The sequence below is a fragment of the Loxodonta africana genome, chromosome 18 (genome assembly GCF_030014295.1).
Source record: "Loxodonta africana isolate mLoxAfr1 chromosome 18, mLoxAfr1.hap2, whole genome shotgun sequence".
Taxonomy (NCBI): domain Eukaryota; kingdom Metazoa; phylum Chordata; class Mammalia; order Proboscidea; family Elephantidae; genus Loxodonta; species Loxodonta africana.
In genome coordinates this window covers 61,111,110-61,126,483 of record NC_087359.1, presented here as the reverse complement: position 1 = coordinate 61,126,483, position 15,374 = coordinate 61,111,110, and the positions used below count along the sequence as shown (strand labels likewise).

The following is a 15,374-nucleotide window of genomic DNA, read 5'->3' as shown; positions in this document are numbered from 1 at the left end:
CGAAAGCGTTTGAAACCCGGGGAGTCCTTTTCCACCAGAAAATGCGTCTCAGGGTTTTCACCTCAGTTTCTTCTCACAACGGTTGGTTAAGCTCCACGCCCCACCTCATAAAATGGTTGTCTCTCAAGAGCGGGGACTCCAGCACCACCCTCCTGCCCCGACCAGCCCCCGCTCGCTCCCCGTGACCTCTCCGCCCCACCCCACTCGGCAGCCCCCTGCTCTGGCCAACGGCGCTCTTCCAGCGCAAAGGAAGAAAGCGCGCAGGGGGCGGCGACCAGAGGCGCACACGTTCCGCCGGCGTCCGGCAGCTCAAGGGTTACCGCCAGGCGGCGGCGCGCGCCGAGGGGAGAGGCGGTTGCTGACAGGTGGCGCCTGCGCACTGGGAGCGCTCATTGTGCCCCGCAGCTGCTGAACCGCCCGCCAGCCTGCCCGCCCGCCGCCCTCTCGGCGCGTCAGTCTGCGAGAGTCCGGTGGTGGGTGCGGAGCCTGCGGCCGTTCCAGCGGCCTCCTCCTCTTCCCCTTTTCCCTCACCCCATCCCGCACCCTTTCCCCATCCCGGCTCCGTCACCCTCCAGCCCCCCACACTCAGAACAAGAATGCCCTGCCCGGAACAACCCAGCAGCGCCTAGATGGCTTTGGTCACGGTCCAGCGGTCGCCTACCCCCAGCACCACCTCCAGCCCCTGCGCCTCGGTGAGTCCCTCACGGCGGCCGCTCGCTCGCTTCTGTCACTGCGGCTCCGCTTTGCCTCAGCGGGTCCCGCCGAGCGCCACTGCGCACGCGCCGCGCCGCTTCCCAGGCCTTGGCACTCCGCTGCCGCGAACCCCCACACCCCCCATCTTAAAGACCAGCTGCAGGAACTACAGGATGTTGGTCTTTGCCCCCATCACCCTAACCACCTTGCTCGTCACAGTCCTCGCCCTGAACCCCTCTGTGGCATGCCTTCCTATGGCTTGAGCACTTCCTTTCGGGAATGAGTCATTCTTGCTTTTCGCCCTCCCCCTTCTCTTACCCTCTGTTGCTCTGCTGCAGGGACAGGACCATGGGGCTTCTCTCCTGTGTTGCCCCTTACACGCACCCGCATCCCCTCACCCACACCCATTCATGGACCCTTTCGGCATTTGCACATTGCACACACCCTTCTTCAGGCTCTCCGGGGCGTGTGCCTTCCCTTTAGTCACTTGCTCTCTTCTTGTGCTCTGTACTGTTTAGGCTCCATTGGACTGCTGAACGGTGGTTACTCTTTGGTTTGTCCCCGCCTCGAAAGGGTGGCAACGGTCTCTGCTTCTCAGCTCTCTTAGGTTTCCTCCACCAAGTCCCGAAGCATCCGGCGCTGCTTGATGACCAGTGCCAATTCATTTCCATCTTACAGGCATTTATGCCTTAACGCTCATTGCTCATGATTGTTCTTCTTGGGTCGTGTTTGTATATGGCACGTTACTTCAGATGCCTGTGCCAATAAAGCATGCTTCCAGAAGGAAAATACCCAGGAACCAGCCTTTTCCTGCTGGGCCCTTCTTTGCCTTTCCATCCTCACCCCACCCCCACCCTCCTACCCTCCATTCTTCTAGGCTTTATTTCTGAAAATATTCATTTTTAAAAATAGAATATTGCACCAGTGGAGCAAAATGGACTCTTAAAGAAAAATTCTGATGTTTTAGAGGGAAATAGAATGAATGAAAATATGAGCACTTGGGAAAACCATCTTGAACTTCTACAGAGTTGTATTTTCTTTTCTAAAGTGTCTTGGTGGGTTTAGTCGTGTGAAGTTGCAAAAAGGGATTCAGTAAACACTGTTCCATTATTTAAAAAATTACTTTTTATTTATTTGCATGTTAACTGAGGCATGAGCGCTGATATCTTGAAAATATGCTGGTTTGCGTAATTTCAATATAGTTTCCTGAATTTCAGCATTTTGTTGTGTATAGTGGTGTTTTTTTTTTTTTTCTGAACTTTGTTTTGCTTTTTTTGGTGACCAAATTGACAACTACTCTAATTCTAGGAATAATTATATTTCAGAAGTTAACTTATCCAGTGTTGTTCCAGGATAAGCAGAACTAGGATCTTTGGGTAGAAGTTCAGGGAGGCAGATTTCCCGTGGCTGTAAGGAAGAATATTATAACAGCAGAGTAGACTGCCTCGCAGAATCAATCGTAAGTGCCCATTGCTGGTAGTATTCAAACCAAAGCTGGAGGATCTTTTGCCTGGGAGGTAATATAAAGAATTCCTGCAATGGAGGACTTCGAAGGCTCTTTCCAACTCTTAAGATTCTGTAATTAGACAATGATTGTACTTCCAAGGTGGTAAAATATGTTAGGGTCCTCCGAAGGTAAGAATCATAGGATAGAAATTTAATGTAATTTTTTTTTTTTTGTATCACTTTATACTAGCTTTTGGAAAGTCATTAGCACACAGGCAGAGCATTTTAATTCACAGTGGTTACAAAGCCCGATTTTGGCTGAGAAAGCAATTGAAGGTTAGTAGACCATTTTTGGGTAGACCAAGACTAACCAAACCCATTGCCATTGAGTCGATTCTGACTCTTAGTGACCCTGTAGGACAGAGTAGAACTGCCCCATAGGGTTTCCAAGGAGCACCTGGTGGACTCAAACTGCAGACCTTTTGGTTAGCAACTGTAGCTCTTAACCATTATGCCACCAGGGTTTTGGAAGGTTAGTAGAGTCATGCAAATAAGCTAAAAAAATAAGTATTATAGTAACTTTATTTTTCCTGGGCATTGTTCAAAAGAGTTTATGCAATAAACCAATAATAGTAATGGTAATGTGTATCAAGTTGTCATCATACAGATTTTCTCAAGGTGAGTGATTAGTGTATAGTAAAGCCATATCTACTTGATATGTTTTGATTTGCCAAAATGTGGTTGCTTTAGAATCTTGATCTATGTTAATAGTCATTTTTGACATAGGTAATTGAATGGATCATGTGGTAATCTCAGTTGTTGAGCTAAATGACTGATATTTTTACATCTGCTTACGACAGCCTGGTTACTTCAGTTGTTTATATGTGGCTGTTGGGTGCAGAGGGATCCTACGAGCTGGGGGAATGGGCATGTGAAACAGTCAGGATTGTTGTAGCCAGTCACCTTTTCCTTTAAATTCTCTTCCTATTTTGCTTCATCCAGAGCTCAATGGAGTTTTTTTCCTGGTCCTAACGCTATTTTTTTTTTTTTTAGTGTTATAGTGTTTGGCTACTTTTTGACCTGCATATATTGTGCTTTTGCGTCTCTTGCTGCATGAATAAGTTAATTTGTTTGTTTTTAAAGAGTGACAGAAAGCAGAGAGACTCTAGAGAACCATGAAAGGAGAGATTTAATTTTATGAGGCTGGGAATTTAATAATTTTTTATTAATTATGAATTCTGTTATACTTCCTCATTGTAGGATGTGGACCATATGTAATATTGTCAGCTCTGCAGTGTTCTTTCATTATGCATTAAACAAATCTTTACTGATCACCTAAAACAAAACAAAACAAAAAAACCAAACCCGTTGCCATCAAGTTGATTCTGACTCATAGTAACTCTATAGGACAGAGTAGAACTGCCTCAGGGTTTACTAGGAGCGGCTGGTGGATTCCAACTGCTGACCTTTCAGTTAGTTGCCGTAGCTCTTAACCACTGTACCACCAGGGCTTCTATTGATCATTTACTAGGTGTGAATGATCACCTACTAGGTATAGGTATTAAGATGTATAAGACGTTGACCTTGTCCATCAGGATCATATAATTGTTTGTGTGTCTGTGTGTTTGTGGTGGGGGAGAACAAACATGGAAGAAGGGGGTAGAAAAGGAGAGAGGGAGGAATATTAGTATATTAACATTAAGAGCCAGTTGGTTGTGGCTCTAAGTATTTTCTGAGTTCAGGTTAGTAAAATTCACTAATGACAATGGTAATAATAAGATTAATAACAATATCTAACATTTCTTAGATGCTTAGTCTATGCAGTCCTTTACATGGATTAACTCATTAATTCCTCACAGTATAGCTAAAGGGAGTTGGTGTTATCCCCATCTCAGAGATGAGGAAACTGAGGCAAAGAGCTACTAAGGAAGTTGCCCAGTGTTGTTCATCCAGTAAGTGGTTGGAGCTATAATTCAAGCCCAGATATGTCTGATTTTAGAATCAGCCATCTTTTCTTCCTTGGTGATCAAGGAAAAGTATACATAATAGGTGGCTGTCAAACTGGGCCTTGAATGTCTGTAGGCCAAGATGGAACTGGGAAGAAGAGAGTATTTTAGGTGGAGGGAAGCCATATGCACCAAGACTTAGAGGCAGAAAGGTACAAGGTATATCTGAAGGAATTAAATAGACCAGTTGGAGAAAGGATTTGTTTGGAAGCGTAGTGAGAGAGAAAGGCGAGGCAGCTAGGGCTGCACAGGGACTGTAGGCCTTAGGAGTTTGAACTTCATGGAGAAGGTGAGTGAGAGTCATCAGAGGTATTTGGAGAGATATGATCACAGTTGTGTTTTAAGAAAATTGATCTAGCAGCTTTGGGCCAGAGGTGCTTGAGGGAGGGTGAGAGAGGTCATGAGTGGAACCAGTTATAAACTGTTGCAGTAACCCAGCTGTGAGATAATAAGGACCTGAACTGGGATAGTGAAGTGGGAATGGAAAGAAAGTGACAGATGTGAGAGGGATTGTGAAGAACCAAAGGAGTTGGGGACTGATTAGATATAGATATGGGGAGGAGGAATCTTAGGATATATTGTTCTCCCTAGATAATAGATGTTTCTTAATTACTAGGGGGGCAACTTAAGAATTGCATCATTCCCTCCTTCTTTCTGTTATGAATTTTCTGAATTGATAACTGTATTGATCCAGGGTCATGTAAACAAAGTATAATATTGTAATAATTTTTTTTTACTTTTCGTGTTTTGCTTTATACTTTTCAGAGTGTTTTTGTGTTCATGATCTAATTTAATTCTAGAGTAGCCCCATAAATTATGCAGGACATATACCAAGGTTGAAAGACTTGATGAAGGTTACAAAACTGGTTGGTATAAGAAGCCGCACTAGAACTGAGTTGCCTGGCTCCAAGTCCACGTCTCTTTCCATAGTATGATAAGAGAAACAGCATATGCAGTTACTGATTCGGAGAACTTGACTGTAGGTCTAACAAAGGAACCAAGACTTGAGATACAATCAAGAACTCACACTCTCTTAAGAGTTCATTTATATTGCAACCTTGGCTACCTAGAACAGAATCGTCCAAGTATATGCAAATCATTTTTAAGTGATACCCTATTAGAAGCCTGTTAACTTTTAATTTACACATAATTCCCATAAACTGGATATTTGGTTTCCTTACACTATAGAAAGTGGCAGGTTTTGCTAAAGGCAGGCTCCGTATAGTGCTGGGAAATGATGGTTTCACAGCAAGGGAGGAAGAATAAGAAAAAATTTAGCAGTCCTGGGCTACTTAATGTAGGGGCAGATAACCTTCTGGGACTCAGTAGTCCCTCAGAGTTACTACTATATGTTCATAATGATGATTAAGTATGGTGTATTTTTAGATATATATTTTTTTTAATTTTTAGATAGACATCCATCCAAGTTTCACCAAAATTTTGATGTTTAAGGTACACATTTATGTTAATTGGGAAATTCATTTATGAATATATATGTATATATATATGTCTTATTTATCCTGTATCTTGAGGGAAATAGGATGTATAGATAGATATACACATGCATTTATATATGTATCTTCTTTCCTCGTGATGCTGGGTAAGTAAAATATTGAATAATATCTGTTCAAATATGGCCACACCTCTCCTCTTCGTTGTTGTTGTTGGCAGCTATCAGGTTGGCTCCCAACTCATGGTGACCCCATACACAATTGAATGAAACGCTGCCCAGTCTCCCACCACTTCCATGATTGGTTGCTGATCGGACCGTTTGATCCGTAGAGTTTTTATTCGCGTATTTTTGGAAATAGATCACCAGGCCTTTCTTCTTAAGTGCAGCTTAGTCTGGAAGCTCCACTGGAACGTGCTCAGCATCATAGCAACACACAAGCCCCCACTGGCAGAGGGGTGATGGCTGCATATGAGGTACATTGGCCAGGAATCGAGCCTGGTTCTCCCACCTGGGTGGCGAGAGTTCTACCACTGAACCAAGGCAAATGTGAAATTGACTTATATGACGTATATATGCTTAAAAGTAATGCTTTTTCATTTTTCGAAGACAGCTTTAGAAACTTAAGTTATAGAAATAATATGTGGCCATTGTAGGAAATTTGGAAAATACAGAAAAGAGAATAAAAGACGCTTGTGGCATCACTGTATCCTTGTTTTTTAAAAGTGTTGTATATATCATGTATTGCCATATCATTTATTTTATTTTTGTTTGATTTAAATGACAAATTTTTATTCATGTTTTCAGTAATAGGCATTGGAGAGGTAAACGGAAATTAAGCGGTTAATGAAAAATAATGACCACGGGCTATTTGCTTTTGCCGATCTCTTAAATTCTCATTATCAAAATAATGATCTCAGGATTTCAGTCTATTACTTTTTTTTTTTTTTTTTTTGCTGTATCATTTAAATGGCTGTATTGAGTAGTTACAACTCATTCTAACTTTTCTACCAAATTTGGACATTAAGTTTTTTTCCAACTTTAGCCATAGTTATCTGACTTCATTTTGGAACATTTATTAAGATTTTGAGAAATGTGAATTACAGACCATAAACAATTTTAAGGCTTCTGTTAAATAGTTATACTTTCTAGAAAGGTTGTTCCAGTTAACAATTATTTCAGCCAGGTGGTATAAGAATGCTGATTTCTCCTGATGTTGACACTGGATATTCTCATTTCATTTTTAATCATTACTAATTTTTGAGGAAAAAAGTGGTATCTAGTTGGTTTGACTTCTACTTTATTATTAGAAAGGTTGAATCTTTTCAGATGCTTATTAAGCTTTTCTATGTCCTTTAAAAAAAAAACAGCTTTATTGAGGTATAATCTATGTGTACTAAAACGCACCCATTTTAATAAGTCTAAAATTCAGTGATTTTTAGTAAATTAACACAGTCATGCAACCTTCATTACAATCCTGTTTCTTTTTTATGAGCTATTTGTTCGTTCTTTTCAATTTGTGTTGTCTCTTGATATAGTGTGAATATTAACTGTTTATTATATTTGTTATGTTATTTGCTTTTTTATTCAGTTGGTTTTACCCTTAAAATAAAGTCTACACTCCAAAATTTTGCTAGCCAGACCTTTAATGAGCCAACCTTGCTTACCTCTTTAGCCCTATCTCTTCCCTAAGTCCCTGGCTTGCACACTGCTCACAATCACGCTGCCGTGCTCCCTTTGGTCTCCAGGCTTTTGCTCATGCTGTTCCCTTAACCTAGAACACTTTTCCTTCATCTCTTTACCTGACTAATTCCTCCTCATCCTTCAGGTCTCAGCTTAAATGTTACTTCTTCTGGGAAGCTTCCATGACTCAACTCCCAGACTATGGTAGGTGCTCCATCTATGTGCAGCATAGCACCCTATACTTAGCCATCATGGGTCGTATCTCTTTACTAATACTTGATTGTTTTAATGCTTACCCCTCTTCCCCAAACTAACTGGGTCTATTTGCCTGTTTTGTTTCACCAGGGCTCAAAAATATTTGATGTGTAGATCAACAGATGGATCAATGAATGTAGTCATATTTAGCAATCTTTTCCATTTTTAGTTCTTCCTTTTTTTTTTTTTTTTTTAATAGCATAGGAAGACATCTCTAGAAGTCAAAGGATATGACCGCCTTTTGACTAGGCTTTTGATACATACTGCCAAATTGTCCTCCAGAAAGCTCGAATCAATCTTTGTTTATAAGCTGCTGAGGAGGATGTCTGTTTCACTGTACCCTTGTCATCATCCATTGCCTTTATCATAATCTTAGCTATTGTTTACTGAACACTTACTGTGTGTCAGACTGTCATGAGAATGCTTTTAATTTTCACATTACTTCTATGGGGTGGATATTATTATTCTCTATTTTACAAAGAAAATTGAGGCTCAGAGAACTAAAGTCAGTCGCCCAAAGTTAGAGGTCTTTTGTCTTGCCCTAGAACCCCTCTCTTAACCACTAGTATCTTATTGTTATTTTAACTTATATTTTTTATCAGTGAGGTTAAAAGGTTTTTCAGATACTTACTATCATATATTACGTATTTCGTATTATGTAAGTTGTTCATGTGCTTTGCCCAGCTTTCTCCATAGGTACATACTTTTCCCATATCAATTTGTAAGTATACTTTATGTACTAGAAGTATTAACTTTTTTTGTGTTAGGTTGCAAGTATTTGCCTCAGTTTTCATTTGGCATTCTGTTTTCTTTGTTTTAGTTTATTCATTTTGATGTATAGACATTAAACAATTTAGTTTCACCAGTCCAAAGGCTTTTTTTGTGTGCTTTTTCCTCCGTTTTTCCACTTAGTTTTCCATCAATAGAGAAATAGGCACTTATATTTTCTTTATGTTTTATAGTTTTATTTTAAATTTTAAGGCTTTAATCACCTGAAATTAATTTTACTACATGGTGTGAGGTAAGGATTAAAGTTATTTTATTCCAAATAGTTAACTACTTGTCCCGGTTCATTTTATGAAACAATTACCACTTTTTCTGTTGGCATTCAGTAACATCTCTGGAAATACTAAATTTGAGTATAAGTTAGAGTGTGTTCTAGTGAAGTGCAATTGCTAGTCCCACAATAGTTTAGTTTGGCATCTGTTACTTAGAATTCATTAAATTGCAGAGATAGAAAATTAAATTAAACTAGCTTAAAATTTAAAATTTGACTAAAGTATCTGGAAAGTCTAGGGGAACAGCAGGCCTTTAGTACTCAAAAAGTGGCTGTAGGTCTCTGGTTTTTCTACCTGGCTTTCAGGGAGAGGGAACAGATTCCAGTTTATAGCTAGTCTGAAAAAGTCACTGTACAGAGGACCTGGAGCCTGCACTGCCCTCCTGTGTAGCACCGTTAAATATCACTGCTGGTCCCAGCAGCTTAGGACTTTAGTGTTTTCCCATCAAATGCCTGCTGTTTTGTCGGCTGTAGCATTGCCTGGCCATTATAAGGCATTCATATGTCCATGTTTTTTTCATTTATTTGCTCATTCATTCCAAAAATCCAGCTGTAGTAGGAAAGCTATTTCTAATAAAAATTTTTTAAGATGTGATTATTGATAAGATTCTTGGCCCAACTTGAAATGTGCCAGAGATTGGTGTAGATGGAAGAGACCAAAAGACCAAAAAATATTTACTAACTGCTGCCCTGGTGGTACAGTGGTTAAAGTGATCAACTGCTAATGGAAAGGTCGGCATTTTGAAACCCCCAGCGGCTCCACGGGAGAAAGATGTGGCAGCCTGCTTCAGTAGAGATTTACAGCCTTGGAAATCCTATGGGGTCACTGTGAGTCAGAATTGTCCCGATGGCAGTGGGTTTGGTTTTTGGTGTTGTACAGGTAACCCATCCATCCTTTTCCTCTGGTTCTCAGCACTGAACCCTTCTCAGATACTTTTGCAAGCTGTCCTGCATTTTCTTGCCCAGCCCAGCTGAGCAGCACAGCTGCTGTTTACAGTGCCTTTCACTTTGAAAGTCTGGTGAAATGTAGTGAAAAGTCCCATGGTTCCCTAGACTTCCTGAAAGACAGGGTGAAAAATTTCACTCATTAAGAGGAAGAGGGTATGCTTAGAAACAAATGGGGAGGGATAGTGTACTGTGTTCCAGCCCAGATACTATAGACATGTTTGATTCGGTTAAACATTCAGTTAAAAAACAAAAAAGGCAATATACTACCTTTTTGTGCCCTGCGCTATGCTTGGTTCTGAGGCTATCCATTTATTCCTTTATGCCATGACTGGGAATCCAGGGCCAGTTTGTTCCTGGCCTCAGGAAGCTTAAGTGTAGGTGGAAAGACTGGTATTAAATAAGTAATTAGATTACAGTGTAGTAATCACAAATTATATAAGCCTTGAGGAAGAGAAAGGAGGCAAATAAGGACTTCTTGCTGAGCCTTAAAGAATTAGTGGGAGTTACCCAGCAAACAGAGGGCTGGGGTGAGTAGCAGGAGGGAGGGAGGGAGGCATTCTAGGTAGGGAGAAAATTATGAATTTATGGCACAGGGCTAGAAATGGCATGATGTATGTTAGGAACCACAAGCAGTATAGTGCTGATGGAACTGGAGAAGTAAAGATAATTTCTTCTGAATTTTAACATCTGTGCCCTTACATTTACCTTTAATATAGTATATATATCCCCTCAGCTTTCCTTTAAAGTGAATCTGTTAAAATTTGAGATTATGGGCCAGAAACCTTAAAGTATAACTGTCCTAATAATAGCCACGGTGTTTTAAGTGTTTGCTGTGTGGTAGGCCGTGGGCTCGGTACAGTAACCATTTCAAGGGATACTATTATTATTCCCATTTTACAGATGAGGAAACTGATCATCAGAGAGGTGCCTGGGTTCTTCCAGCTAGGAGTGACAGAGCTGGGATTTAAACCCTGGTTGTCACACCCAGAGACCAACTACTAAGCTAAATTACTTTCTAGATGTTAGAATTAGTCTCTATGTCTAGGTGCTATTTGATTTCTTCTATTTTTTAACCATTCAGCTTCATTTTTGCCCTGCTTTTATTTGAACCACTGCAGTTTGAGCCATTTGGCCGCTTGTGTCTTGGAACTTGATAAACTCAGTTTAGTGGAAGTTTGTGGAGAGGCTCTTCAAGCACTGTGGGATGATGTAAGATATTGTCCTTGCCTTTCACAACTTATAAGTCCAGGGGAGGGGAGGGATGCAGCTACAAACTAAGCATGTATAATAAAAAAACCCAGCATTGTGACTGCAGTAGGAGAGATGCAAACCAAGTGTGTACATGGGAAGAAGACAGCAGTTCTGAAGGGGATAATGGACAGAGAATGTGGAACAAACTAATCTGAAAAGATGTCAAGGAGCAAATGCCTTTCCAGCTAGGAAAATGAAATATAATTTACTTCTAGATAGTAATTCCTTTCTGCTGTATTCACAATTAGAAGCCAGTTTTTTTCTCCATGGTGATTATTGCCAGATACTGGAACCTTCAATCTTTGCAAAGTATGTATTTGTGGGCATTACCTTTCCCCTCACCTGTTCTTCCTCTCTCACTCATATACCTTATCCACTTAAAAAAAAAAAAAAAAGCCTCTTTTTTATTGCTTTGGACAGATAGGGGAATGTAAGAAATTATATTTATGGTTAGAAAGTCTGTCTGTGACATACTGAATGACATGAACAAATACATTTGAAATGTAGGGGAGGTGTCTCCCTGCAACTTGCTCATTGGAGCAATGACTTTCCAATTGGTGCTTTGGACACTTTTATAAAAACAGCAAGAATTTGGGAGAGCCCTTTCTTCATAATTACAATATTTAACACATCTCAGGCAGAGATCAGAATAAACCACATGTTAACATCTCATAACACATTGTCTTGGTCTGTTAAGGAAGCTCATTGATTCTGGGGGTTTGAGAAAGCCATTGTGGTTTAGAATAAAAATAGTACCTGCCAATTGTTCTAATATGGGCATATGGGTGTAGGGAAACTAAGTGAATAATTTCTTTTATGAACATCAGCAATCTTTATAACTGCCAGTTCCTGTGAGGCGAAGGTTAAGATGTCCCAAATGTCTGCCTTTTCCAGGCTGCTGTACCACTCCATCATCTCTAACATCACCTACTCCCTCTCCCCTCAGTACCCTCGCTCCTGTCTTTGGGTGCCCTAATTCGCTGCCTCATAACTCACAAACCGTGGAAAGGAAAGGGGGCCCACGTGGTTGTGGAGGCTGGCAAGTTCCAAATTCGTGGGTCAGGTGTAGGCTTCTCTCTGGCCCTCAATCTCGGCCCAAAGGCATGCAGTTTTCTCGCTCCGAGGGCCGGGAGGCCCACTGCATCGTAACCTGGGGGTCTCTCTTGCCGGTCTCTCCGTCCTTGGTGGTGGTGGGCTCTTTCCACTCTGGAATTGGCTTTTAAGGCAAAACTGACCAATCCTCTCAGTGGGCCACAGTTATGTTATTTGCACAGCCCTGCCCAGTCACCTGGGTGGGAGTTACAAGACCTTGGCCAGAAAGACCGTACTCTAAGTTATTCATCACACGGCAGAAACCATGTAAGTATTTTTGTTTCTGTCTTCCCAGGCAGGCCTTCAAAAATACATCTAGTAACCTGAAGCAGTCTAGCATAGTGCTTAAAAGTGTAAGGTCTCAATCTGAATCCTGGCTTTAGAGTTTACTACACTTAAGACAACTCACGGAACTGCTCTGTGCTTTGGTTTGCCCGCCTGTAAAATAGGGGTAGTAATAGTACACATCGTTTACAGAGATGTTGTAAGCCCTAAATGAGGGAATGCCAAGCACCAAGCCTGACACCAAATAAGCATGCACATACAATGTATTAGTCACTTTTATGATGATGGTGATTCAGGGTTGCTCTTTGGTTATTAAGTAATTTTTCATTATATAACACAAATTTGGTGGGGAGGATACTTGCTTTATAGCTATGTAATTCAAAATGGGTAGCCTATTTCAGAGGTTAGTTTTCCCTCTATCTTTTTTCTTTTTTTTAACTCAATAATGGCTTCATTTTTTTAAATTAGAGAATTTCTGCTCTAGTTGCTGATCTCCACAGCAAAGTGTGATTTCCTCATACCCTGGGGCATCATCCAGAATGATAAATGCCGCCCGTAATCTTTAAAAATCTCCTTCCCTGGAGAGCTTATCAATTTAGTAGGCCACACTTAGCAGCATGTTAATTTATTGGATGTTTTGCTGGTATAGGCAGGACTGATCATTGAACTCTGCCTAGTCAAATCGTAGACTGTGTTGGTGTTTTTAATGACTGAGGCTATAAATTATGTGGCAAAATAGAACAGAAATTGCCAGATATTTTCAAAATATGGGAAATTTGAAAACACTAAACGTATTCATGGGTTTAAATATATCTTTGTAGAAGGAAACAATAGGTGAGAAGAATGATCTGTTTAATCCAGCTACACCAAGCAGTTGGCAGTTGAAATTGGATGTGGCTTTTAGAAGATGCATTTCCAAGCAACTGAATGAACTCACATATGACATAAAAAGAGATCTTTGGCTCAGAATTTGGTTGCACTTTGATTATAATTTTTACTGTTGGACTCTTTCAGAAAATAGAGACAACCTATTTCTTCCTGAAGACAGAGAGTATTGACAAAAGCCAAGCTAATGTTTCTGTGAGCACAGTGTTTTGATTCATCTTCTTGATCTGTCTGTACAAGCTGCAACTTTCTCAGCTGTGAGCATTTTTATGCTGATTCTGTGGTTTTTAATTAAACTTCAAAGGAAACTGTACTGACCGTAAAGGAAGTCTGGTTAGGCAAGGTGCAGCTGAAAAACCCACGAACTCCAACACTTGGCTACAAAACATTCTTGCATGATACAGACTCTTGAAAATTACATCTAGGACTTTTAGGAGAAAGAAAATATTCTTAGGAGATTTCAATTTAAGCACCTTTTTTTTTTTTTAATCTATAAGTTTAAAAAATTAAGAGAATTTTATTAAAATCATGATAAGTATTTTTGTGCTCTTGATAATTGCTTATAGAAAACTATAGTTGTGGCTCAAAATGAAAAACTTCTAAAGCACAAGGAAGATTTGAACCTTTGTCTTGCATGAGCTTGTTCTGAATGCCAGTGTGCCAAAAGTTAGAAATAGAGGTGTTCCTCACCAAGTTAGTCTTTGGTTTGTTTCCAGCAGGCCTTTCAGGTGATTGAAGGCACTTAGAGGAAGACTATTTTAACAGCTCCTGGCCTTATGCTTTTTTTTTTTTTTCATAGATTTTTACACTTTATTGAATTGCATTCATATGCAAACATAATTTCCTGTTGTGCACAAGATGCTGTCTTGAGAACCAATGTAGCTATTTTGTTTAAGCTGTTAGTTTATGTCTACCCTATTTAAAACATGATTTAGAAAGTTGGATTGCTGAGATTCTGTGTTTTATTCTTTCCTGACTCTGCTGATGTGCTGAAATCCCATATCCCCTATTTGATTTTGTACTTTTTTATTCTGTATAGTATTTGTAGCTCATATTTCTGAAATTAGTGATTCTGTAATTAGAAATAACCTCCCTGCAGTATTTATGTGGACTCCAAAGTGAGACCTTGTAGTATAGAATTAGATCATATATGGTTCTAAATTCAAAGATGAGGGGGAAAAAAAAAATCAAACGCACCAAGTTGCCTTTGGAAACTATTTGAAAGCCAAAATGTCACTTGAAAATATATGGGTCGTCGGTAGTTGAGAAAATGCCTTGTAAGATAGTTGCTTCTTAACCCCTAATGTTTCCTCATTTTGGTCTTTACCTACTTCACTTGATCCACTTCCATTTTGGAAGTTGAGGGCAACAAACCTGTCTTGATTATATTGCTCTAAAGAATATTTTGTATGCGGGCCATCATTACACTTTTCTACCATGCCAAATCCAGACCTAAAAGAACAGTTTCCCTCTCTGGCCAATTTAGTAATGATTTTATGTCTTAAGTACTTGTTCTCTGTGAAATAGGCAGTATTGTAGCATGGTGGTTAAATTCGCTTTAGGCTCTTTTTTTTTTTTTATTGCGCTTGAAGCGAAAGTTTACAAATCAAGTCAGTCTCTCATGCAAAAATTTTTATACACCTTGCTATATACTCCTAGTTGCTCTCCTGCTAATGAGACAGCACACTCCTTCTTTCCACTCTCTATTTTCGGGTCCATTTGGCCAGCTTCTGACCCCCTCTGCCCTCTCATCTCTCATCCAGACAGGAGCTGCCCACATTTGCTTTAGGCTCTTGAGCCAGAATTCTGGAGTTAAAGTTCCAGCTCTAGGTGTATAACTTGGAAAATTGCTTAACTTTTCTAAGCCTCAGTTTCTTTGTCTGTATACCTATCTTACAGTATTATTGTTGACTTTCTTGAAATAACTGAACGAATGCTTAGCACAGTGTCTGGCACTGTAGCAGAGTGAGTACTCAGTTCAGTAACTGCTAGTGATAACTCATGTTAAGTAGATTTCATTCTTTGCTTACTTCCTGCACAGTTCACAGGTAGTATTTAATTTAAAAATTATGATAGCTTGGCTTCCAATACATATTTATTGTAGGTGATATATTTGGGTCTTTAATGAAGCGTGTGAAACACATATTACTCTCAAATGTTTTGCTTTGTGAGAGCTATATACAATACACCCTGGATTGGAACTGGAAAAACCGTCTTTGTGTAATGAAGTACGTTTGAAGATAGTGGGAACTGTAGTTTGTGGCTATCTTAAACTTCCATTAAAACTATTAAAAAATTCCTTTTAGATAGAGATGCAATGAGT

At 40.0% G+C, this 15,374-nt stretch overlaps 1 protein-coding gene across 2 annotated transcripts in view; it reads left to right on the top strand.

Moving 5' to 3' along the window:
- The first annotated feature begins 614 nt into the window (after positions 1-614).
- The window catches only part of SSH2 (slingshot protein phosphatase 2), a 266,689-nt gene continuing 251,929 nt past the window's right edge, over positions 615-15,374 (top strand). For both annotated transcript variants that reach the window (XM_003416769.4, XM_010596471.3), the window contains exon 1: positions 615-692. In XM_003416769.4, coding sequence (XP_003416817.2) covers positions 630-692 — 63 coding nt within the window. In that variant the 5' untranslated portion in view covers positions 615-629. The remainder of the gene's footprint in view (positions 693-15,374) is intronic.